Source organism: Pan paniscus, chromosome 5 (genome assembly GCF_029289425.2).
Source record: "Pan paniscus chromosome 5, NHGRI_mPanPan1-v2.0_pri, whole genome shotgun sequence".
Lineage (NCBI taxonomy): Eukaryota > Metazoa > Chordata > Mammalia > Primates > Hominidae > Pan > Pan paniscus.
The window spans coordinates 172131439-172157473 of NC_073254.2; the positions used below are offsets into that span (position 1 = coordinate 172131439).

Genomic DNA, 26035 nt, shown 5'->3' on the forward strand with positions numbered 1-26035 from the left:
GTAATCCTCACAGCTACCATATAAGGATAAATTATTATATTTTACAGATGAAGAAACTGAAGCCTAAGGCAATTAAGCAACTCCCAAAGGTCAGAAATCTTGTGAATGGCAGACATGAAATTAGTCTTCCTGACTTTAAACATGAGTGGTACTTCTCAGACCAGGGTTGAGCTTCCTAGGAATTACTGAGAGTTGCTGAGTACATATGGAATTTTACTCAAGGACTAGAGTGAATGTTAGTTTTGCATGTAATGCCTGCCAATGGTAGACTGGATAAGGAAAATGTGGCATATATACATCATGGAATACTATGCAGCCATGAAAAGAATGAGACCATGTTCTCTGCAGGAACATGGATGGCGCTGGAGGCCATTATCCTTAGCAAATTAATGCAGGAACAGAAAACCGAATACTGCATGTTCTCACTTATAAGTGGGAGCTAAATGATGAGAACACAGGGATACATAAAGGGGAACAACACATACTGGGGCCTATCGGGGGGTGGAGGGTGGAAGGAGGGAGACAAACAGGAAAAATAATGAATGGGTACTAGACTTAATACCTGCGTGACAAAATAATTGGTATGCCAAACCCCCATGACACACATTTACCTATATAACCAACCTGCACATGTACTCCTGAACCCAAAATAAAAGTTTTTTTCAAAAATTGCATTTAAACAAGCTTTCACATTTTCTGAGGAGAAAGAAAAACTCATAAGAACTTTGAACGCAGAAGGAGTATTTCATCAAAGAAATATGACACCTTGGACAGGATGCTGAAAGCTATGCCACTCAAATCCTGGAGAAATGTGTCCCGGTTGTCTTTCTGGTGGGCAGCCGTTGGGTAGGGAAGCTTGAGGAGCACTTCCGCCATCTTCCTGGCACCTGGGGGTGCCAGTGCTCTTGGTTTCTGAGGCCCCTTTCCTGCCTCTGCTTCCTGCTGAGGAGTGGTTTTCCTCTGTACCTTGGCACCAGGAGGAGCTCTATTTCTAGCCGATGACCTGAGACCTTGAAGCCTGCAGCGGTGGCACCCTCACTAGCAGCAGGGCCTGTCTCAGCCTCTGACAGTTTCTGGGGCATGCTCACCCTCCCCCCGTTGCCACAAGACCATCTCATGGCCCAGGAAGGGACCACAGCCCACAGTGAAAGCACTTGGCATCTATGTAGAACTGACAAACTAGGAACTGTCACCTCACTAAATGGACGTGAAAAAAGATAAAACTGGAGCAAGGAAGCCTTTGGGCAAACATTTAAAAAAGTGATTTCGAAAGTGGGTGGGCTGACCTCAGTGGCCAGGCCAGGCTGGGTGCCCGGGATGCACTCCAAAGTGGCAGACGCTAGGCCCTTTGCCAAGAGCCAGTCGCCCCAAGGGTTGCAGGACAGACAGCCGTCGGAGCGACTTCCCAGACTCAGTGCGCTGCTAGGCCTTTCTGTGGACCTGCAACCTGCCATCAGCTGCCTTTTCATTGAGAAATCAGTAATTGTGGGAAAGGCCAGTGAAAGGTTTGTGAGCCGGTTAACATTTTTACAAGCTGATTAAATTCTCGAGTTCACCCCGGACTCAATGGAGTTTAAGCTGAAAAGATTCCTGAGTATTTCCACATTTCCAACCAGAAAGAACGTGTTTCAATACCCAGGGCCCCAGACCACAGGCTGGAAGGGAGGGGAGAAGGGCAGAGAGAGGGTGCAGGCAGCTGCAGGAACCGTGTCGCTGTCTCGGTAGCTGCTTTACATGTGGTCTCAGTGCCTTGAGGACGCCAGGCGCAGACCAGTTTTGGGGCTCAACCCCAGCAAGGGAAGCATTTCCTTCCAGTTGGAGGGAAGGGCTGATGGTGCCAAAATTGGAGCTGCCAGATGGTTCCCTAAGAACAGATTACAAACTAGAGTAAACACTCCATCAATTCATCTTTGAATTTATTACTAAATATTTTTAAACACCCTTTAACAATCCCTACAATCTAATCCATTCTCAAATGCTAAAGAAACGTGTATAAAGAAAAACATTAAGTGGGTTTGTCAAAAGATTGGAGGTTTGGATGGAAAAGTTTATTTTAGTTACTTGGCAATGTTGGTAGCCACTGGTTTAGCCCAGCATCACAAGAACCTGGGTCCAGGCAGCAGAAAGACCTGAACCCAAAAAGGACAGAACTCAAGGTGGCTCCAGGCTTCTGTCTATGGAAAAAGCAGCTAAACTTTGATCTAGGTTTAAAAAACAATGGAAAGGCAATGTCAGAGAACTTGAAACAATATGGAGATTTTTTTCATCTATTTTCTGTGATTGCTTAGAAGCAGAAAGTTAAAATAGATGCCCTTTCAAATTTCCTGTATCTCATTTCAAGTCAAGTGTCCCCGACTAGTGAGTTCCTCCTTTCCCCAGCAACTCTGTGACACTGGAGATTCAAGACCTCAGCAGCTACCAGGGATATTTAGGCCTCTGGAGTACACAAAGGCCACCAAAGGAAGAAAGGGCTTAACAATGCCCCCAGGATCCCATCAAGCCAATCAAAAGGATTGAAAACCCTGAATAAGCAAGGTTTATCACCAGCCAAACTATGTCACCATCCTGGTGCCACACTGCCCATTCCCACCGAGCTCTGGGAAACCACATGTGTGCTCTCCTTGCCGGAGGGACATACCCAGCCCCAGAACGAAACTCTGCAGAGGGGCCAGCTACTGGCACTCCTGATGTCAGCACCAGCAGCTGACCTGGCAGGCGCCCCAACCAGGAAACGAACAAGGGAAACTGGAAGCGGCCAAGGGATTTGCAGAACCTTCTGAGCCCACTGCAAAAGACCATGCCATTTCCATTCTGAAGACAAAAACGTGAAGTCCCTGTTCCCAAGACCCCCTACAGAATCCAAGAAAAAACAAAAAGGGAACATCAAAATGAAAGAGAGAATTCTTCATGGATGGATGTCACGAACGTGTTTTCAGGGAAGAACCCCAAATGGCAGTCAGATGGAGGTGGGGCGAGTGCTGAGCTCACCCAAAGAGGATGCCCATTCTGAGAACTGTTTCAGGAGAAAGAAGCGCAAAAGGCCGGGGCCGCTGCCTGTCCCACCCTGCCGCCAGTGCTGTGTGTCTTGGGTGGCTCTATCACAGGTCAGCAAACTTTTTCTGTACAGGGCCAAAGAGTAAGTAGTTTAGGCATTTCTGTTTGTTTGTTTGTTTGTCTCTCTTTGCTTTACAATTCTTTGAAAATATAAAACCCATTCTTAGCTCAAGGGCCTACAAAAACAGGCAGGGACTGTAATTCCCTGACCTTTGTCAGGCACCATCAAGCCACAGGTACCCTCCCGATGAAAGGAGTAAGAGTCCCTGACAGGTGGTCCTCTGCATGGGGCGGGGGGCACCTGGAAAGGGAGGGCCTGGGAAATGCACTCACCTGGGAGGGAGTCTTTCCATTCCCACTGGCTGAGTCCTCAGTTACTGCAGGGCTGTTGAGAGTCTGAGACAGGTCTGCCCTACAACATTGTGCTGAGAAGTAACGAACTGAGCTGTACACTGACACATTTGTGAAGAGGGAAGATCTCATATTATGTGTGTGTGTGTGTGTGTGTGTGTTTAACCACAATCTTAAAAAAGAAAGAAACAACAATTTTAACAATTTTAAGAGACTTTCTCCTCATAAAAAAGATTAAAAACAAGTGTGGGAAGATCTGGTAATTCCCAATAGCGATTTCCAAAACCAAACTAGAGGAACGACTAAAATAGCGTTAACTGTCCCTCAGTCCTCATCAACACATCCTATACATTAATGTATTAACGTCATAACAACCCACGCAGGAGGCACCATTATTATCCCATTTTACAGAGGAAGAAACTGAGGAATAGAAAGTTTAAGTAAGTTGCTCAGGTTATACAGCTAGGAAGTGGCTGAGCTGGGGACTGAGCCAAGGTATTTTTGGCTCCAGAGTCTACGTTATGGAAGGAGCCTCTGTAAGATTTGGACAAAAGGGATTTTATAAATGTCCAGATCATTAGCTACTCTATCAGTTTTCCCACTGTGATTAGCAAACACCATAGGGAAGGTGTGGGCGGGAGGAACTGAGCCCCGTGCCTAAGCCAGGCTTGGGTGGGCAGAATCCTGTGTGAAGCTGTTGAACGGGAACAGATTTCAAGGCAGAAGGAAAGCAGGCTGACTCTCTGGCACCTGCATCAGGAAAGAAAGGTACAGGTAGAGAAGCTGCCTATGACTTTCGAGTCACTGTCCCTCCCCGCCCCATCATTTCTGGGGACCAGTCTGCGACTCAAGAACTGATTTCACCTGTGAGCAGGGTGACTTCTGGAGGCAGGTGGTAGTTTAGGAAGTTGCGGGTTTTTGTGAACATGTAGGTCTCATTTGGACATCTCTCCTAGGAAAGCTCATCTCCTAGGATTCATAAATCCCCCAGTCAGGGAGCCTCCTTACCTCAAATCAGGCCTTTGCTCTTATGCCATGAAACCAACCATGCATTTAAGATGAAAACCTAGAGCAAAGTCATCCATTAGAATTTGGCCACTTTTAATAAATGACTTGTTAACATTTATTTCGGGCATACCAAGAAAATTTTTTTAATTAAAAAGCAAGTCAGATGTTTCCTCATATAAGAACTGAAGTACTTTTGTCTTTTAAAATTATCATTATTCTTATAGCAACTTGGATCTAAAAAACAAGTCATGCTCCTTGATGTAATTTAAATACAAATGTTTAAAGTGCTTTCCCCACTCTGACTGCAGTCAAAATGTCAAGCCTTATATTTCACATGTCTCTCCAAACTTTCACCTTGCTTCATGCCATTACTATATACACGAGTTTTTCCCTACAAAATGGAATCATAATATTCTATATCTTGTTTTTATAAAATGTAAGAATATATAGTAGGCATTTTCCCTAATCAATACATATAGATTGATTTCATTTTATAAAAATAGTTACACCATACTGAATACTAGGTATGCACTATAATTAATTCAACAATCCTCCTGCTGATGAACATCTAGGTTGCTAGAAAATTATAACAACAGGGGGCCTCTCTGTCTTGTCCCTGATTGGTTTTGGGACAATTATCTATTCATTTGGAGAATGACAAACTAGTTCCTCACTTCATACTAATGACAAAAATAATTCCAGATAGATTATAGACCTACTAGAAGAAAATGCAAAGCAACTTTTGCATAATCTTAAAATAAAAAAAGGCCTTCTTAATGTAGACTAACTAGAATCTACCAAGGAAAAAGAACCTGCCAGGTTTGATGACATAAAAATGAAACTTTCTGTGTGACTGAAAGAACTATATGAAGTCAGGACACTTCATATCCAGATTTAATTTTTCTAATATGCAAAGAGGTCACTGAAAATAATATTAAAATATAAAAGAAAAATAGATCATAAAACAGACTTCACAGAAGAGGCAATACAAATGGAACAATTATTATACAAACTAGCCATGGACATGCAAATTTTAAAAACAATGAGCTACTGTTGCTCTCAATTGGGCAATATTTTTAGAAAACTGATAGCATCTAGGCCAGCCCTTCCCAACCGTCTGCACCTGGGAATTGCCTGGGGACCTTCAAGTAACTACTGATCCCCAGCTACCAATTTAATTGGTTTGGGGTATGGCCTGGGGTTCTACATTTTTAAAAGTTTCCTGAGAGAGTCTAATGAACAGAATTTGAACATTAATAATTTGGGAATAAGTCCCGTAATTTGGAAACCACTAGTGTACATTAAAGGAAAGTATGAGGCAAAGGAGGTTGTCATCTCTGGTGTGGGTGGGAGTGTAAATCATCACGACTTTTTTAGAAAGCAAACGGGCAGAATTTACTAAAATTTACTAAAAGAAGAATGTACATACCTTTTGATTCAGTAATTCCACTTTGAACAATACATCTTGGAGAAATAAAAGCAGCACTATCAAAAGATACACATGCATATACACGCAAGAGTGTCTACTGCAGCCGTGATTCCTAACAAACCCTGGAAGAAACCAGTGGTTGAAAAAGAGATACTGAGATCTCTAACTCAGTGAGGATGATGGCACAGGTACCAATATGTCTGTGGGACATCGTGAAGTGAAAAATGCAAGTTACAGAATAATAAGAATAGATCCAATTCTTAAAAATGTATATGTTGTTTGCATAAGAACATCAAAAGGCATAGAAAGGTAACATAAAATCGGGAGATGATGTAGAGAGAGTAGATAGGAAACTTAGTTTTCTGTGAAACACAAGAGGATCTTTTGTAATCAAAATAATTGACTTTAACAATTAGCCTTTAAAATAGACACATACACAGCGAGAAATAAATGAGGCTTTTCCTAAGATGTATTAAAACTTGAAGTAACAAATATACTATACTACTATATTATTAGTTATAGTACATACTTATATATTTGTATTATTTATATCTATTTTATTTTGTTTTTATATTATACAAATATATACATCATTATAATAAATTATACTACATACTGCTATAATTAAAACAGCAATGGCCAGGTAGATCTAACCATTGACTAGAGTTCAGAATAAAAATCCAGATTTATATGGAAACCAATTGTTCGGTGAAGCCAATATATTTTGAGTTAGTGGAGGAGGATGGGGAAGCTTGCTGTTACTGCTTGCTATCATGGCCAACTGGAGAGAGTTAAAGGGCCCAAAGATGGAGAAATCCAGTGCAGGTGGTAGCTTGGAAGCCCAGCCCTAGGGCTGAATGTGGTGCATTCTTAACAGGTTTCCAGGTAATAGTGATTCTTTGAGCCACAGGTGAGCCAAACCCACTCTGAAAGCCATGGCTACTTACATCACCTACAGTGTCCACTCAACCTGTAAATCCCACAAGGAGGTGTGGGGCAAGGGGTGGACATGGCCTCCACTGGGTTCCTGCCAATAAATGGGGTTTGGGGTTGGCTGCCTGGAATTGCTGTCGAAGTTGGCAGCTGCTTGGCAGCTTTGCTTTCTGAGCCCAACAACAGCTTCAAGAATGTGTCCGGCAGGATTTAAGCCTGAGCTGGGAATGCACATCTGTGAGGCTCTGATGTGAATATTCAGCAGGGAGATCTGGATTTCTTCTCGATTGCCTGTAGCATCAAATCTGTGACGAGGCTTACCCAGGACTTTCTTCTCCTGACATAATTGCGGTTTTCAAATTCAGTTATGTTCCCACTCTTGTATTAGGTAACAGGTTAAGCAAATTCATGAGCCTGATTTATTTTTCTGTGACCTTCATATTTTAGAAAGATTATATCCAAGTCCCAACCGGCTTCCTCAGCTCCCCAGATTAAATGTTCTCATTGTTCAGCTTGTGTTACAGCACATCACCCTGCTTCTCATTAATCATTCCCAACTGTCCAGCCCCCTTAGCTTCCTTCGGCTGCAGAAGGCTGCACCTTGTTCATGCACTTATTCATCTGAGTGAGGGTTCTCTCCCAAATTTAGGCCTGTCTGTGGTAGCCTCCAGTGGATTCTTGGTGCATATTTTAAAACTTCAAGGGACAGGTTAGTGAGAAGCTGGGAATTGAAGAATAGAAGTCCTTCGCTTTCAGTTTCATTATCTTTGGGTTACTTTAGGTATGACAATCAGCCATAGTTACCCCAGGGTACTACTAAATCTAAAATTGAGATGACCACACTCAGAAAAACACCTATTTCCTGAATTAACTTCTCAGTGTTATATCTAAGTGAAAAGTTGCCTCCGTGCTTATAAACCACTCCACCTGCCTCCATTTCTGCAGATGGACATTCATACTCTTCAAAAACACATCCCACTGTAATATAAACTGGGTGACCAAGAAGCTAAAAGCAGAGGAATTTGCTCATAGAAAATAGAGATCTAACAGCTTTAATCTCCCTTTCCTCCCCTAAATTAGATATTGTTTCTATTAAATTCCCTTCTAGTTTCCTCATTTGCCTTCATCCCATTTGAGGACATAACTGGTGCTGGGAAATATGGATTCTTCTCTATGTCAAAGGCCCACTGGTGACTGCTTTTAATGAGTCATTAAACAAGAACCCACCCAAATGCCCATCAATGATAGACTGGATAAAGAAAATGTGGCGTGAATACACCATGGAATACTATGCAGCCATAAAAAAGAATGAGTTCTTGTCCTTTGCAGGGACACGGATGAAGACCATCATCCTCAGCAAACTAACACAGGAACAGAAAACCAAACACCACACGTTTTCACTCATAAGTGGGAGACGAACAATGAGAACACATAGACACAGGGAAGGGAGCACCACACACTGGGGCCTGTCAGGGGGTTAGGAGGTAAGGGGTGGGGGCAAGGGGAGGGAGAGCATTAGGGCAAATACCTAATGCATGCAGGGCTTAAAACCTAGATGATGGGTTGATAGGTGCAGCAAACCGCCATGGCACATGTATACCTGTGTAACAAACCTGCACATTCAGTACATGTATCCCAGAACCTAAAGTAAAATAAAAAATAAAAATAAAACAAACAAACAAACACAAGAACTTCTGAGGTCCTCCCCGAGAGGACTCCCCGAGGGAGCTTGGAGCAGTTCCTGCCACATAGTGGGCATTCAGTGAACTACTTGAGAGATTAATGGCTGTTGCTCTCCCCAGGCACTTCTGGACCTATCTGGTACACACTCAGGATATTTCAATTTCTCCACAATCCCCTGTGAAGGTTTGGCGATGGTGCTGGTGAATTGGTTGCACCGAACAAGGAACCTGTCCACTGGGCTGCTTTCAGGCAGCCCAGACCAGCCCTGGGAGGCCCGGCTTTTCTGGACATGATTAGCTTTCATAAATCATCTCTCTCCACTATTCTTTGCTTTACGATCTTTTATGTGGTTTGTCAATTAAGTTTTGTAGCTATAATGTCTTAATATTTGGCCCTGGGGTGTAGGCTATCAATCAATCTACTCTAACCTGCATTTTTATAGTAAATCTCAGGCCTCGGCATGCTGAATTTCCCATCTGGGCCTTCAGAAGCCTTCTCTTCTCACTTCTTACAAAAACAAGAGAAGCTACTGTGGGTCCATTTTCCAGGAGGGACATTCCTGCTCCTCAGCCATCATTTCCCAAAAATCCTTTCATTTCTCCCGGGATTTCTTATTAAGTTACTACTTTTAGATTCTAATGCCTTATTTTTCCATGTTAGCTATATTGGATTCTTTGTTCACTTTTCTAATATTTCGCATTTGCTTGTGCAAATCTCCTTACCACCATGTTATTAACCCTTCCCTTCCCATCCTTCCTGGTCAGTGGATGGTCTCTTTAAGCCCTTCCTCACCCAGCACTCACTTGGGACACCATTCCCTCTCTCCAGGCCACAGCAGGGCTCCTGACTGTCCTCACTGCAGAAATGGAAGGTTCTTCAGCAGCCATCAATGTCCTTTTATCTCCTTACTATTCTTTAAACCATCCCACATCCCTTCCATGAAGCTTTTTCTCTCTGTTGCCAGAGCAACCGCTGGGTGCGGGTGAGGATGCTCATGGCCCCATACCCATCTCCCCATCATCTGCGTCTGGCATGGCCCTTGCTAAATTGGCCAATCAATCATCTGGGGAAGAGCCACGACCTCATGGGTTCAATGTTTGCACTCACCAGGGTTCCTTACTTCTTCGAAGGTTCTGTTGTTTAAATCTTCAAAAATGTAATGGAAATGGATGTTCTACACCCCTTTGGGGGTTTCACAGGGTTTTGAGAAAGGCACAGATGGAATGTATGCTAAGATTTTTCTTAATTGAAACCAAATGTTTTTCTCAGCAACATTTGCCATTTGATTCTTCAGTGATGGGAGATGCCTAGGAGGAAGTCAGTTGACAGTGATGTGGAGAAGAAATGCTTCTGAAGTCTCTTGCGCTTGCCTTTTCCATGACGACACTCTTCATTGTGTGGGATTTCCATACCCCCTGAAGGGCAAAACTGCTCTGGAGGGAGGACTTCTCCTTCCAGATATTGGGAGGAGTGACAGGAAAGTGAGGGAAGAGCAAGGCCTGAAGAGTGCTCCATCTCAGATGAGGGTGCAGGGCACCCTTCAACGCCAATGGCCACCGCTGCTCACAGCCTCTCCAGAAGCAGGAAGATGGGACACTTTAACCACAAGGTGGTCTTCTCTATAAAATAACAATGGGCGGGGGGAGATCCATCGTGTTCCCTGTGGAACACGATGGGTTCATGGGCCATAAGATACAGACAACCTGACGGCAAGAAGCCGAGTAGTAGAGAGAAGTCTTAAATACAGTGTGAAAGTGATCAGGAAATTTTTCAAGAAGGAGGTGGCTTGTGAGCTGAGTCCTGTGAGGCAGGCAAGGAGGAATGAAGTTAAGGAAGTAGAGGGCAGTGCTTTTCAGCAGTTAGGAGGAATAAAGTCTCCTCAGGCATCTCTTTAAAATGCCGGCTCCCAGGCCCCATCCCAGACATTGAACTAGAAGGTCTGAAGCAAGTCCAGGACTTGGAAAATTTAGCAAGCCCCAGGAACCCTAGTTGAGATGGACTCAGACTACCTGCATTATGGAAACCGGCAGTTTCAGGCAAGTTGAAGGGCCTCAGTTTGGTTTAAATACTCAATTTAGAGCAGGATTTGTAAACTTAAATACCTCTGGGGCTAGGGTGACACAGACCTTGAGAGAAGTTGAAGGTTTACAAGTACAAATAGGAGATACTCTCTCTCTCTCTCCCAATTCTGGAAGGGACAGCAGCCAACAAGCTCCGGCAATTACTGCCATGCAGGAATATGTGCTCTGGACTAGGGCACCAGAGCTGTCTACCAGAAGAGAAGCCAGAGACCTGAGTTTTACATGCCCCAGAATTATTAAATGATACATTAAAATGCCATGAGCATCACATAATTCCATGAGGGCCACTATAGTAGGCAAGTTCAGAGGAGCAAAATAAAATCTCATTGCATATGGACTTAAAAGAAGAAAACTGTATTTTATCCGGTAGACAATGAACAGAATAGACAATGAATAGAAGGCTTTGCAGCAAAGAAGGGATCTGAACAGAAGTGTGCTTTAAGAAGATTTCTGTGGCTGTTGTCTGCTCGCAATGGAATGGAGAAGGGACCTCAGATATCAGCTCCTAGGAGGCCTCTCCCATGTGCAAAAGGAATGGAGAATAGAGGATGAAAGGTTTCTGGAAGCAAGAATTCAGGAGATTTGATTGACTATGGAAGGAAGAGGAAAAAAAGGAATCACCTGGGGTCTTCTATGTCTAAATCCACGCTGCCTCTTGCCACCCTTTTCCTTTAATATATACTAATGTTCCAGCTTCATTCAATGCACAAAAAAATGATCATTTAGGTTGCATTCTGATCAGTGCCTGCTTAATAATGAAACTTAGAGTTATTTGTTTAGGGAAAAAAACCACAGACAAAATATCTTATAATATCTATAATAAATGCAAAGAAATCAATACAAACAAAACTTGGCTTTAGCAAACTGTACATACATAAATATCTTTTTTTTTACTATAACATTCAACTTTTTTCACATAAAGCCTTCCATGATCTTATTTATTACATCTAGTTTTTCTTTGTACCTCTAAAAAAAAGTGCCTTTTAGATTTACAGCTTGTGCTTCTAAAGCAAAGGTTAAAACATCATGCCCCAAAGGAAAACAAGGTAAAAAGGAAGCTGCCATATAAGCTCTTAAAAATTGTATGTTACAAGGTTCTAAAATCTCTTCAGCACTGGTTGGTTGGTAGATTGTACGACACTGACATGGTGCTTGGGAGGGTCATTTATCTGATGGTTGGAGCAGCACCATGGGAAAGCTGCCCAGATGGTCTACTGAAGTCCTTGGCTGTGCACAGAATGGGCCAAGGGCCCAGAATTCATGAGTCCGGGGAACTTTGGAGGTCCTTACTCAATCTCCTTAGTGCTAAGGTTCAGAGTCTCAAACCAGATTTCTTCCAAACCTTCTTGTTGTCTGTTTGTTCCCCTGTCACTGTTTATCTTCCACCTCTGAAGCCATAATTTGCACACATGTGATCTGGAGGAGGGCTAAAGCTGCCACACCGAGGGCTTTCACCAAGATCAAGGTCCTCTTGTTGGTAGTTTGGGATTGCTTATGACCCGATCCTCCTTATGCTACCAGCACTTCTGCAGATGGCATCTGCTTAGTTCAGAGTGGAGGAGGGCCATTTGTGTATCTGAGCATGGGGTGGAATGACCGGGCAAAGTTGTTGGAGAGGGCACAGCTGTAGTCTTCCTCTGACATTGGTACAAGGCAGGCAAGCCCGATGAGGAGGAGCAGGAGAAGCTGAAGGGGAAGAGCTGCTCGGAGGACTCTGAACAGGAATCCGCGGCCGGACCGACCTGGCCCTGGCTCAGAAAGGGAGGAATCGGAGCCACCTTTTGTGGACCTGAGAGAAGAATGGATATAAATTACTCAGATAACTCCAGTGTCGGATGGACACTGCTTTTTGCCTCTGCACCTTCCTGGAAGCTAAAGGGCCATGCCAAGCACACCCCAGCCTGGCGATCAGCTGCCAGCCTTCCACAGTGTGCCCAGGTCACCCCCCACCATCAAATGAAGTTGTTGGAAACTGCACTGACGAGAAATAAACATTTAGTCAGTCAACTAAATGTAACTAATTAGGTTCAAATTCTACTCCTTTTATCCCTTAATTTGGTGAAACATTTTCTATCAACAAAAATAATTGCTCTATACACATTCTACTAGCATGAATTAAGTAGATCCAGAATAATTAAAATGTAGATATTTGATGCAGCATATTTTTAAGAATATCACGAACATTGTTAAGCAAAATTAGTTGCTGTCAGAATCATACCAAGTATCCCATCTAGCCATCCTGGATATGCCAAAATCCATGCAGCAAAAATAAAAACAGTCTTTGTCATTTTGCACAGACCCATAAAAGCTTCATTAATCATAGAGCATATCCTGGTTTCATCTTGCACTGAATCAGCATCAGGCCCTGACATTAGCAGGTTCCAAAGCTGTACGAACAAGGAATAGCAGTGGAGTCTGTCTACAGAACACTGGTGTTGTATGATGTAGATGCTAGGCTGAGCCTATCACTGACGTCATTACTTTGGAAAATGGACACCATTTTCTGAGGAGGATGGACTGTCATCCTGCAGCCCCTTCTACACTCAAAGTGACAAGTTTTTCTATTTCACTTTTATCTTCCTTTTAAACAGTGCATTAGAGATTGAGTACAGGTTTCAGAACTCTCAAGAAGGACTGCCTGGAAAATACAGAATCTGGAAGTAGATTCTGAGTTGGGTGCTACTGTTTTCTTTTTGTGAACAGCCATTACCTTTTTTTGGTTACTAGCAGAAAAGATGAAGAAAGAAATGTTGTTTACAACAGGCATTTGGTGTACACTCAGACCCATACAACATTGAATGAACAAAAATAAAAGATATAGCCAAAAGAAACATTCCCTCACAACTAGTATAAATTCCCTAAGAGTTTTAATATCACCAAGGATAAGGACATTGTATGTGAGGCTACTGAAATAATATGAGCATGTGAAAGCTGTATTGGTAACTGTAGGTTTGGTCCAGAAGAAAGCACTATGTTTGTAGCTCACCTATTACCTATTAATTTCTGAAGACAGATTACCCTAATATCGGTGGGGGATGCGGAGTGACACCTAAGAAAATAAATGTTAAAAACAGACAGAATCCCCTTAGAAGGGAACAGAGGGAGTATTCAAAACTCTTTTATTAAACCATCAAAGAAAAATGGGAGAGGGCTGGGCACAGTGGCTCCCGCCTGTAATTCCAGCGCTTTGGGAGGCTGAGGTTGGCGGATCACTTGAGGCCAGGAGTTCAAGCCAGCCTGGCCAACATGGTAAAAATACAAAAATTAGTCAGGCCTGGTGGCGTTTGCCTGTAGTCCCAGTTACTTGGGAGGCCGAGGCAGGAAATCGCTTGAACCCGGGAGGCGGAGGCTGCAGTGAGCCATGATCGGAACACCACTGCACTCCATCCTGGGCAACAGAGCGAGACTCTATCTCAAAAACAGATTGGTTCTGCAGAAACCCCAAGAAGCAGGCAGCACGCAGTGTTTCTAGTACACTTCTTGTGGTGTAAGGAAAAATCAAATCACTGGTTTAAATTGGAAGCATGTTCTTTTCTGAAGTCCACACAAGTAACGGCAGTGTAATGTAACCTTGAACAACTCACTTCATCTCTAGGTGTCAACCTCTTCACTAACCTCTTCAAATTAGCATAGATGGTCTTCTAACTTTAAAGTTCACTGTTCGATGTTTTGTCTTCTACTGATTTGTCAGTATAAATAATCTCCCAAGAAGCCACAAGAGCTCAATCACCATCTAGTGGTCAAACTGATTAACTGCCCTTGTGCTAAGACCAATGAGTTATTCCTAATAAGCTGAGGGAAAAAAAAGTATATTTTGTGAAAATATAGTAGAACATAAAAGAAGTATGTCATATACCTTATTAATGGAAAAGGAAAATAGAAACTTCTTGAGTTACCTGAGCATAAAATATTCATGTTGAGACAGGGCCTTAGAGAGCATCCAATTTATCTCCTAATTTTGTAGGGGAGTAGCTAAGGACAGTTCATGTTTACTCTTCTAATTGCTAGGCAGCATTCTGAGCATTTATGTTGGGTTCTGTCATTTAATCCTCACAGCAGTCCTCTGCGGCGTGTACTTATTAACTTCATTTTACAGATGATGTGAAAGAAAGCTCAGGGAAGTGAAATAACTGGCTCAAGCTCACACAGCCAGTGGCAGAAGATTTCAACCCTGTGATTTTAACTACCAGAACCTGGAGACTCTAGACAGGCTGAATGATTTGCTTCAGATTCTACAATTAAAGGAAGAGGCCTAGCAGGAACTCAGGCTTCCAAAATCCCTGCCCACCGCACTCTCTGCTGTGAAATGTTTTGCTGGTTGGTGATAGGAATAATGGTAATGGTAATTCAGGTCGTATTCATTTCACAGGTATCTCACATGTAGAAGCAAAGAAGAGAATCCTGAACTTGCATCCTAAAATATTTGGAAACAAGTGGTTTCCTCCTGTCTAAAGCCTCTGGTCGTAAGGCCTCACAGTATCCTGCAGATCATCAAATCCGTGTGTGGACGTGGGGACATTTTGTTTTGAGGCAGTTACATAACCATGGGCAAGTAAATTAGTCTCTCTGGCCTTCAGTTTTCTCATTTGCAATGATTCAATGGTTTGCCTTAAAGTGTCTTAAGAAGGATAGGATAGCTACCCACAAACTTTGGATCAAATTTTCTTCAAAATATCCTTCCCCTGACTTTAAAATATGCCCTGGCAACCAACACTCAACACCTGTAGCTAGATGAGTTATAACAGAGTGACTGAAGAGAGCTCCCACAATTCCTAGTTATTAAATACCTGACTAATTTTCATTAGGAGACATTTAAGAACTTTAGTGATGGGAAGATTTACATATATAATTGATAGTACAATCTGACAGAGCTGAATAGCTCCTGTTTGTCAACTGTTAAATTCTTTGTGCAATTAGGTCAAAGATCAAGATCAAAACAAGGGCTGCCCATTGACCTGTTCACTCCTGAGAAAAATGGCAAACCATTGAATCATAAATCATGACAGCCAAAATAATTTTAGGATATTAATGCACCCCTCATCTTTGCAAATGAGAAAACTGAAGGCCAGAGAGACTAATTTACTTGCCCATTTTTGATAAAAATGTCACCATTTACAGAATGTGGACTCCTATGTTGGAGTCTGTTGAAGGGCATGGCACATTTAACAGCATCAGAGCATTTTTTATTAAAATTTAATTTGTGCATGACTTCTAATGCTGAAGAACGCCAAGCTAGGAAGAAGTCATGGGCTGAGATGGGGACAGAGAGAACACACAATATTCAGTGACCGTCCATGCAGCTGGCTGCCCTTGAAAATATCCGAACTATCCACTGGGAAAATGCCTGTCCCCTTGGGGTAATTACCAGAGTTTCAACATGCCCAAAGCTGCCTCATCTTCAGGGGGAACTTGTTCTAGCGATTTTAGTATCAAGAAGCTAATGGTCCCAGGGAAAGGGTTATTTTTAATATTTATCTACTGTGCTAAAAATCACCTAAGTTTCTAGAGTCTTGGGAAATTTCATAAGGGAAAGAACAAAGGCAACTTGTTGACTACCCACTGGTCATTCTCCTCTGGTCTTATTACATACATGGATGCCAGTTTAGATTGTGTTTATACAGGAAAAATTAAATGTGTGAGCCTCCTTAAGGAACATCATCAATACAGATATATCAGATAGTTCTGTCCAGCAAAAAATGTGCTTATTTGCTACAAGTAAATTTTTATTTATTTTTCTCACTTCCCTCACTCCTTCAAATTTCCAGGTAAATAGCTGCCCAGGAGTTGCTTCATCTCTGTCCCAAAATACCTAGACAATTGCAGGATAAGGAGAATGGCAGGGAGGGAGTAGTGGCTAAAATCACACCCTTCAAAAGAAAGTGTGTAGGACACACAATTGTGAGAAGTCTGAATGCCATGCACATAGGGTATGACTCACTTTGAAAATTGTATATAATCAAGGAAATGAAAATGAGTTAATTTCGTGCATGCATCATTTAAAGCCAAATGAGAAGAAACTTCTAATTTATTTTGTTACTTTTCGGCTAACACTGGCAGTATGTAACAGATTTATTTTGCAGAAATATCTAGATTGTCCGTGATCTTGATCCTGCCCTTATGTGTCTTGTCTTTGAAACCCAGTGTTTCCTGGATATATGGTTCAGGAGACAAGTTTCCAGAATCAAGTTAGGACCCAGGTCTTCTTTTTTTCCAAACCAAACATTCTTGCTAATCCTAAACTACCTGAGGCAGCCTGTGGTGGCCTCAGCTCTAAAACCATTGTTTAAAGGCTTCTACCCATCAATGGCCCTTCAGCAGAGTGGTATGGTTAACGGGGTAGGGTCTGGAGTCAGGGGAGACCTGGGTTCAAATCCTACATCTTTACACCTCTAATCCCCAGTGTCCTTGTCTATAAATTGGGAATATAGCCATGTCATGGGATTCTTGTGAGGGTTAAATGAGGTAAAATACATACAATGCTTAGCATGTATACAATTAAACACTAAATAATTGAAACACATTAAGTACTAAATGAATGTCAGCAACTTATCACTATTATCTGTATAATGATACCAAGGGTGTGCTGACTCATACCCTTAGGGGTTGGCTGGATTCGGCCTTTTCTCTCAGGAAAACATACCTGATTTATTAATATTTTGCTTTCAAGCATGTGATAAATTTCTCAAACTGCCTGTCTTGTTCCCTAGAAACACCAGGAAGGCCTACCTCAAATAGCAACAGAGAAACCTATTGGAGCCTTACCCTACAGCTTTCCTTGGGGCACGGGTGAGCAACCTGCCTTAGAGGGGAGAGGCTCTGTGCTGAGGCTCTTTGAATGCTTTGAATAAATAGATCCCTAGATAATGAAAAGACTTCAAAACAAATTCTACAAGAAACTGAGTAGTGTTTATAGTGAGGCCCTAGTGTACATGCAAAAAACCCCTACTGCCCTTGCTTAAATGTATCTGATTAACTGAATACATTTTTAAATGAGGGCTTTTTTCCCTCTTTCAGTGTTTCAGCCAGTCATTTGCCACTTCTCATTCCATCTTAGTTCTCTGTAAAGAAGGTGCCAGAGACCTAAGGTGCCCAAGGCAATTTTGCATTTTACAATTCTAAGCTTTAGAATGAAGTCATCAATTTGCTACATCCGGACTACAGTGCAATTATTCCTTTGCCTTGCTGGAAATTGGAGTGAAATCTTTCTAGCTGTCAATTTCAACTCAGTTGCAGTAGTGTTTTGAAGAATTAATGGCGATAAGGTTAGAAAATTTTAAGTCAAATGTAGGGGAAAAGTACCAGCTAGACCATCATAAGCATTTGCTTTGAAAGCATGCTTCTAAAGTGTGTTTAACCTCAAATAACAGTCACAAATATGGTTATTATGAATGTATGCACAGATTTTTATGTCTCTAATTTTAAGAAGTTCTAGGGAGCTCCCTGTAACGATTTAGGGAATCTCTAGATTCTGATATACTGCAAGTCTTTTAATGGTAGGAATCACATTGAATTAATTTTGTAGGCCCAGGGCCTAAATTTAGTAGGTGTTCAGTACCTATTGGCATCAATTCATATGTAGGTTTAAAATACTGTATGAAGATATAGAATCACCACCATCAAATCAAACTGAAATATGTAACAGGCTAGTATAATATTAACATCTGACTTTAAACAACAACAAAGAAACCAAATGAGTAACTCCTCCCTTCAAACTAATAGTCAGTTTCTTCCAACTCAGTCTCTTTCTCCTCTCAGGAAGAATGCATATCTAAAAATTTCCCATTGCAGACTGCTGGAAACAACATTCTAAACTATTTATGCTTCTGCAATAACCTTTCCAATTTGCTGGACCAGTGCAAGATTAAACACAAGATATCTCAAGTCTCAATGTAAAGGAACACCACGACAGCCTGGACTGTGGGTGAAGTTCATTCTTCCCCAACAGACTCTGCCCTTCATTCTCGGGGTTGGGTGTGCCCCAAACAGAGGTACCGACGGTAACGAAGCCCAAGAATGTTCAACCACAACCTGTCTGTGAAGGTGTTGGATGACGTTTGCCATTCAGGTGAAGATTATTTATGTTCCAGTCCCACCTGAGTAGCAAAGTGAACACTGTGCTGAATGCTCAGAAAGATGTTAATGAACCGTGCTGGACAGAGCAGAGCTGAAAGGCGCCTTGCGAGTGTCGTAGTGAGAATGTGGCTGTCCCAGCTGCAAAGCCCTGTTAGGAGGCATGAGGAAGCACTTGCTGCCCTAAGAAACGATGCCTTTGACATTTTCAAAAGATCTATGTGGCTGTCTGAAACAATGCGGAGAGCAGATAGACGCAATATTTGGGAACCAAAGAGTGACTGCTGTTGGCGTTGCATCATAACATAAGCGCTTTCCCCCTTCTCGTCACTATCATTTGTATCAACCAAAGAACTGATCTCTGGTATCCTTGAAGGAATGCTGTGGGGATATTCTTCATCTCTGTTCATGGTACATCAGCAATTTGTGGGGAAAAGATGGACTATATAACACAATGATCTGCCTAAAAGAAATTGTCTCTACTTAGAGGGGGCTGAGCAAACCTTAGAGCATCTGCGGGTGCTCATCATTATCTTCAAAAGTCCCCAAGAGTTTTTCTCCATATTTTATTATTGCTATTTTGTTTAGGCTAGAAAAAAAAAACTCATAAAATTGTCTTCAAACCAAACCAAAGGAAATGAAAAGAAAAAAAAAACAGTAAAGGGAGGTCTAAAACCAGAGAACATATGAAAATACGTTCTGCCTGACCTCAGCCGAGTGGGAAGGACCAAATGAAATAGCCAGTCCCTTATGTACAGCTGGAAAACTAAAATTATTACTCAAGGGTTGTTTACAGTTCTACATTTCCTCATCCCCACCCTCCTTCCAGGAATTCAGATTCCTGCTCAGTGGTGATAAGTTTCCAGAGGGACAAGCTACTTTAACAGTGAATTGCTAGGGACTGGAATGAAAACAGGCTCCGAGGACAGTGTTTTCATTTTTTAGAAAGCTGTCTGGGGAAACTTGAACTGATCAGTGGAGGAGCAGAGGAGCACAGACACCACACCGACAACAAAGAAGGCAAAGCACTGCTAACTGCGGGAGTAAGGGGCTGCTGGAGGCCAGGCAGGAAGCGTGGAGTGGCAGCTGTGAGTCGGCTCTCGGGAGGTGACTGGGCAGGGGCACTGGCTGCTGCGGGTTCCAGAGTGAGCTTGCCAAGTGCCCGGAGAGTGAGTGGCTGGGTGTGCTGGATGAAGGGAAGTTTTAGGATAAGCAGAAGAGAGAAGGTACTTATAAATTTTCAATGAACACCAAATTAGGACTTGCCATTTTGAGATTCCAAAACCCACAATCTGGATAAAACATGAAAATAAAATAAAAAGTTGGGGATGTTAGTATATTTTATTCAGATATGCGGGTTTTGTGAATGGTAAAAGAATTCACTGATCGATTACCTGTCTTATTGTAAACTCTAGAAATAAAGAGGATGATAAAAGTCTGCCATGAATCAAATGGCAGTGGTGCCACCAATTGTAATCAAATCCTTATTGACAATTTGATGAAAAGTACCAGATGGGCTATGTTGAGACAAACAGAATTTTCACGGAGTCCAAATATTTTATGCTCTGAAATTTACTTGAACATTTCATTTAGAAACATCTCTTCCAATTTACAAGGAAAGGGTGTGGACTGAAATGAGTAATTTCCCAACTACCCTGAGGCAGACCAGATATAGGCCAACCTAAGTCATGGACAATTTTCATCATCCTCTTGGGGTTCTAGAACAGTGTGGAAACCAGGAGAAGGAGGTACCTGCTATGTGGACTGCTGACAGAGGGTCCAGGCTGTGAGAGACTACACTTGCCTCGTGGCTGTTTGCAATGAACAGGGGGTAAAGAAAGAAGAATGTTCAGTCCAGGCAAATAAAGACAAGCTACTAATGAAAATTAAACTAAAAGTGCAGCAAAGGAAAAATAAATCAAATGGAATGATCAGTACCCATGAATTAAGGAAACTGGCTTTTCTTTTGTTGAAGAAGTAAAATAAATTTATATCTATGTGATTAGCCACTGATAAAACATTAAGTTGGGATTCTGGAGTCCATACTATGGTGGGCATAATTCTCATGACTTTTCATGGTAGAAACACATGTGTATATTTACATACAATAAATGTAAAATGCACTATGCCATATCACATATTTCAAAGACACTTAATATATTTTTTTCATCTTTTAGAATAGTAAAACAGTGTTAAAATTCTTGGCCCATAAGAAATAACAATGGCAATATGAGATTGGTCTTTGTAGTGATGAAGCCCAACTTAAATATTCAACTTAAAGAAAGGTTAAAATTTGACTTGAAAAGCCAGTATTCCTTCACATTCTTAAACTAGGATCTATAGGAAACTAGTGAATGTAGTAAAAAAAAAAAATCCTAAAAAAGATAATACATTTATCAGCATAGAACATAAATGTTTATAACAAAAAAGTCAAATGAAATCAAAACTTCTAAAAACTAAGGAAAAATGGAATGAATATAATCATAAAGCTGGACAAAAAATATATAACAAAACAAAAAACAAGCTTCTAATTACACAGAGAAATCAAGGCATAGAGGGTAGCAGGGGCCGAATTTGTCCTTTCATCCTCTTTGTGTTCAGTGAGGCAGCCCCCGCCAAGGCCTGTGGGTGAGTTGTTGCCATTTTAGGGGCGGCACAATTGCCGCAAACCTTCAGGACCACCACCCAGAAGCGGCTTAGCTTGAGAGTCAACAGAACCTCCACTTGCCTTAACGAGTCAATGGCTCACAGGCGTTCATGGTTCTGTGCACCTCCAGCCGAGGCGCCCCGCAAGTGGAGGCCTACCTTTTAAGATAGTCGTGGCAGCCATGGCTTGAAGAAAGGAGCCACCAAAGGGACAAATGGGCACCATTCTAGAAATTTTCTTATTTGAGCAAGAAAAATAAATGTTCTCCCTGCATACCAGCCACACGTTGAGTCCTGATTCTTTTGAAAACCAGAATCGCTCTTTTCTATTCCTGAGCGCATGCTGGGAGGGGAAGTGGCAGGGCTGAGGAAGCGCGCTACCCTGTGTGACAGCCCTCCTCTGGAGGGGACGCCTGCCTGTGAACCCTGTGGTGGGTGCAAATACTGTCACTTCCCAGTGTTCACTCCCACGGGCCAACTGAAAACGACCAGTGGAAAGTTACCGTTTTCTGTCTGTTTGGGGTGCTCCTTCCTGATGTGGGACTCACAGACCCTGAGGTGTCCAGTTCATCAGCAGAAGACCAGGAAGACAAATCCTATGTGGGAGAAAGATTCTTTTAACAACTCCATGTCCCAGACCCACGGGGGCCCTCTGTTGCACCACGTTATCTCCCACTCCATCTCCATCCACCCCCATGTCTCCACCATAAAAATCAAACCATTCCTTGGGGAAAATGGAACCAGACAGGTACAAGAATAGGGCCAAATTCTTCTAGTGTGTTGGGATTTCCTAGCTGTCCATTTGGCCGTTCTGGAAAATATAGCTATGATTTTGTTATTGCTATGTTTCACTTATAGCTTTATTATTTCTTGGAGACATGGATGTGAATGAATTGATATTGGCTTGGGAGGGGAAGAAACCTGCTGTAGAGCCTGCTGGTCACTCAGGCTGAACAGAAGTCAATACATTCCAGTTGGAAACAAAAGATAGTCATCCAGGAGTCTGCCTTTTTGCATTAGAGGACTTTACTATTTCAGACACTGCTGCTATTCAGAGTAGATTGTTCTTTTGCATGCTTACAGCAGGGCAAAGCATGTGTTCATGGCAGGATTTCACAGCAGAATGGTTGAAATCTTACCAGGCATCACCACATCTCACCTGCAAATGCATTTCTCAAAACCAATAATACCACAATGGAGTTGATTGTAGAAAAAAATATATAAAAAATTAAATGAGCAGAGGACTGTTTTTTAATTTTTTTTTTTTTTTTTTTTTTTTTTTACTGTATACATAATGGAGAATTCATGCCTGAGAGTGGTTAAATACAAAACTCAGATACAACAATTGGTTTGCTCTACCATGGCTGTGTAATTAAAGTGTGTAAATTCTTAAACAGGGTGAAATAAAATGCCACAGCAGTTGTGGTAATAGCATTAGTAGCAACAACAAGAGAGCTTTTGGATTTAACAGAATCAAAAGCAGTGTCCTGTTGTAAAAGTTTATGTGGCTGCTTTTTTATTTTGAGATAGGACTTGTAAGAGCAGTGGCTGAAAGGAGACACTCCATTCTGACAAGTACTATATTTAAAGTCTTTCTAAAATGCATGAAGATGATGCTTCTTTGGTCTCCGGTAAGAAATGCTACACGATGATGTCTGTTTAGAGCTTACCTGCTGACTACTTGACACGTCTAATAACTTCTCCAGTTCCTTGATATGACGACTGACCTCCTTCAAGAGAAGTCTGAGCCGATTTCCAATAACATGGACTTTTTCTTTGGCTTCTAAACAGTCTGTTCCTTCAGCATTCACCAGTAGTTGGCAAGACATGTCTTGCAAAGAGGCTACTCTGAGTTGGGATTCCAACAGCTCATGCTTTATTTGCTATGCATACAAAAACAAATTAATTTTTCTAAGCATTTTTGATAATTGGCAAAAGCTCCAAAAGTGCAGAATGAAATCAACTTAACTTGGTGGGAAATTATACCTGAGCATCAAACGTGGAGCTCACACACTAAAGGATGCAGCAGCTCACGGCCTGAGTTCTAATCCTGCCTCTGCCAAAAATATTCTATAAGACCCCTGACCCTCTCTGATCTCAGTTTGATTTGATGCCTGGTCCACAGTATTATTGGAAGGTTCAAATTAGTTAATGTATATATGACAGTACTTAAAATATAGATTAGTATGCAAGTGAGATGTAAGATAATCTTTTAAACAGAAAAGCACAACATTAAATATAGCCAAGCAGAAGTATGTCTAGGTATCCTCTGATATCTAGTCAAGATTTGAAAAAAAAAAGGGGTGATTCGTCATTCACAGCTTGATGCCAGAGGTCAAAGTGAAGTAAAAATGCAGTTCCACAGCTATTTCCTCTAGGTTTCTAAGACTATTATGGTACTGAATTAAAAGGTACCAATTCTGTAGTTTAGGTGAGTGTTAAATGTTAAGACATAACATTTTAAAAATACAGAGAGCCACAAAGTGCATAATATTTTCTTCTAATGGAACTCAAATATGCTTCCTTATCTTCTATAAAGTCACTTAAATATACTGTACATTATATTGTCCAAAGATCCTTGTATAAGAGTCTACCAGTTAATTTCCTCTTGAATTTAGTGCTAGAAAAAGTTTCTCCTTCCTTGAGAAGTGGTATGTTTTGTTTTTGCCAGATAATGAAAGTAAGTTTACTCCTTGTTTCCCATTTTGTCTTGCCTTTCAGAAAACTTGATGCTAAGGTTCATGTTTAATCTGATGTATTTAATTCCTCTTTGAAAGACTTGGCTGGGTGTGGTGGCTCATGCCTGTAATCCCAGCACTTTGGGAGGCTGAGGCAGGTGGATCACCTATGGCCAGGAGTTCGAGACCAGCCTGGCCAACATGGTGAAACCCTGTCTCTACTAAAAATACAAATATTAGCGAGGCGTGGTGGCTTACACCTGTAGTCCCACCTACTCGGGAGGGTGAGGCAGGAGAATTGGCAGGAGAATTGCTCGAATCCCGGAGGCGGAGATTGCAGTGAGCCGAGATCGCACCACTGCACTCCACCCTGGGCAACAGAGTGAGACTCTGTCTCAAAAAACAACGACAACAAAAACAAACAAAAGACTTAATTGTCTCGTTCTATTCTAATATTTTAATGACCTTTTACTACAAGCCACCAAATATACTTTTGGGCCATAGATGTAACATGAAGTTTAAATTAAGCTGCCTTAATAAACAACACAAGCTAATTAAGATTGCTTGAGAACACTAAGATTTTTACAACTGAGCAACAACTTTAGAATCAGATTCTAAAGCTAGCAGATATCATCTTCTATGCACATGTTTGCTTTACAAAGATTGGAAACCACAGGGAGTTAAAAAAGTGTAAAGTAGAGACTATAATGCAAAAAGTTAAAAAAAAAAGAAACAACACTTACCACTTATATTCATTTTCTGTAAATGAAATGCAACCCTGCTAAAAATAACTGGAGGCTGCCAGAGTTCACACATCTTACCATAAGCTGTTTATGATGGTCCTGAAGTATCTCTGCATCAAGGTTAGAATCAATAGGGACAATTTCATTTTTCCTTCTGTCAATGTTCTCCAGCATAAGAAGCAAACCATGGCTCATTTCATGGAAACCCTACAGAAAACAGTTTAAAGTAACTGTAAATAAAATATTTTTATTTCTCTCAAAACTTAAATGTCTTTCAACTGCCACCATTAGCAAACATACTTGGTTTTAAGAACGTACATGCAACTCCTTTCTGAGGAAGGCACTGGTGCTGTTGTAATGACCTGACCGTGAGTTCACGTTCTTACCAAAAGCATCTAATTTATTACTTGGAGGACAATTTAGACGAAAGGAAAATTGGCATCAAAATACGTTATTTCTGAAAAAAGGGTAGTGCTATTATACAGTTTGGAAGGAAGCAACTCTGCTGCCCTCTCTTCTCTGTGTAGTCAAATCTTCCCATATTTTAAGGCCCACCTAGGCTGAATCTCATATCCCCTTCATTCATTCATTTATTCACTCATTCATTCATCCATTTATTTATTCAACATACAGTTACTAAAGATCTCCTACAGATAAGGCACTGTACTAGGAGTGGGTGCAGAGGTGAAACAGCAGTTTAGGTACCCGCTTTCAAGGAATTATTATATTACTCTTGGGGCACATATAAACCTGGAGAGCAGGCTTCAACTCCTTCCAGGGCTTTCCATGGCGCTCAGAATATGATCCAATCTCCTGGCCTGGACCTACAAAGCCATCTGGTTCCTGACCACCTCCTCAGTCTTTCTTATCACTCCCTGGCTCAGCTCACCGACTACACTCTGGTCACAATGGCCTGTTTTCTGTTCCTAAAGACACTAAGTCCTTTCCTGCTTCTGGGACTTTCCATTTATTATATTACCTTCATAGCAACATCCTTCCAATGTTAGTTCAAAGAGCCAAATAAATTCCCTGACTACCCTCTCAAAGTGGCTTTTCTCAGTTACTTTTATCATCCACGTCTGCAAGTATCTGGTTTAACTATTTGCTTGCATTTTATTGATCTTGTCTTCCCCAACAAAAGCAGAGGCCATGCTGTATTCAATGTTTTAGCACCACGTCTGCCATACGGTGGACGCCCAGCAAGTAATTACAGTATGAATGGATAAACAAATATTGCAATGCTCACTTTGATGTTCAAGAAAGGTCTGCCTACTTGCCCAGTAAACATCTGTTGAATAAATAAAGGAAATAAATGAATGGGTCATAGAAGGAGCGTTGCGACGGAGATAAACATGAGGA

General features: G+C 41.6%; 1 protein-coding gene across 21 annotated transcripts in view; it reads right to left on the minus strand.

The window, feature by feature from the left end:
* Nucleotides 1–11340: 11340 nt before the first annotated feature.
* The window catches only part of SYNE1 (spectrin repeat containing nuclear envelope protein 1), a 519329-nt gene continuing 504634 nt past the window's right edge, over nucleotides 11341–26035 (minus strand). For 19 of the 21 annotated variants that reach the window (XM_055114235.2, XM_055114240.2, XM_034963099.3 and 16 more), the window contains 5 exons: nucleotides 24755–24883; nucleotides 22926–23138; nucleotides 21759–21851; nucleotides 20362–20420; nucleotides 11341–12328 (listed from right to left, as the gene is read on the minus strand). In XM_055114235.2, coding sequence (XP_054970210.2) covers nucleotides 12088–12328; nucleotides 20362–20420; nucleotides 21759–21851; nucleotides 22926–23138; nucleotides 24755–24883 — 735 coding nt within the window. In that variant the 3' untranslated portion in view covers nucleotides 11341–12087. The remainder of the gene's footprint in view (nucleotides 12329–20361; nucleotides 20421–21758; nucleotides 21852–22925; nucleotides 23139–24754; nucleotides 24884–26035) is intronic. The other 2 variants (XM_055114245.2, XM_055114246.3) reach the window with 1 other exon arrangement.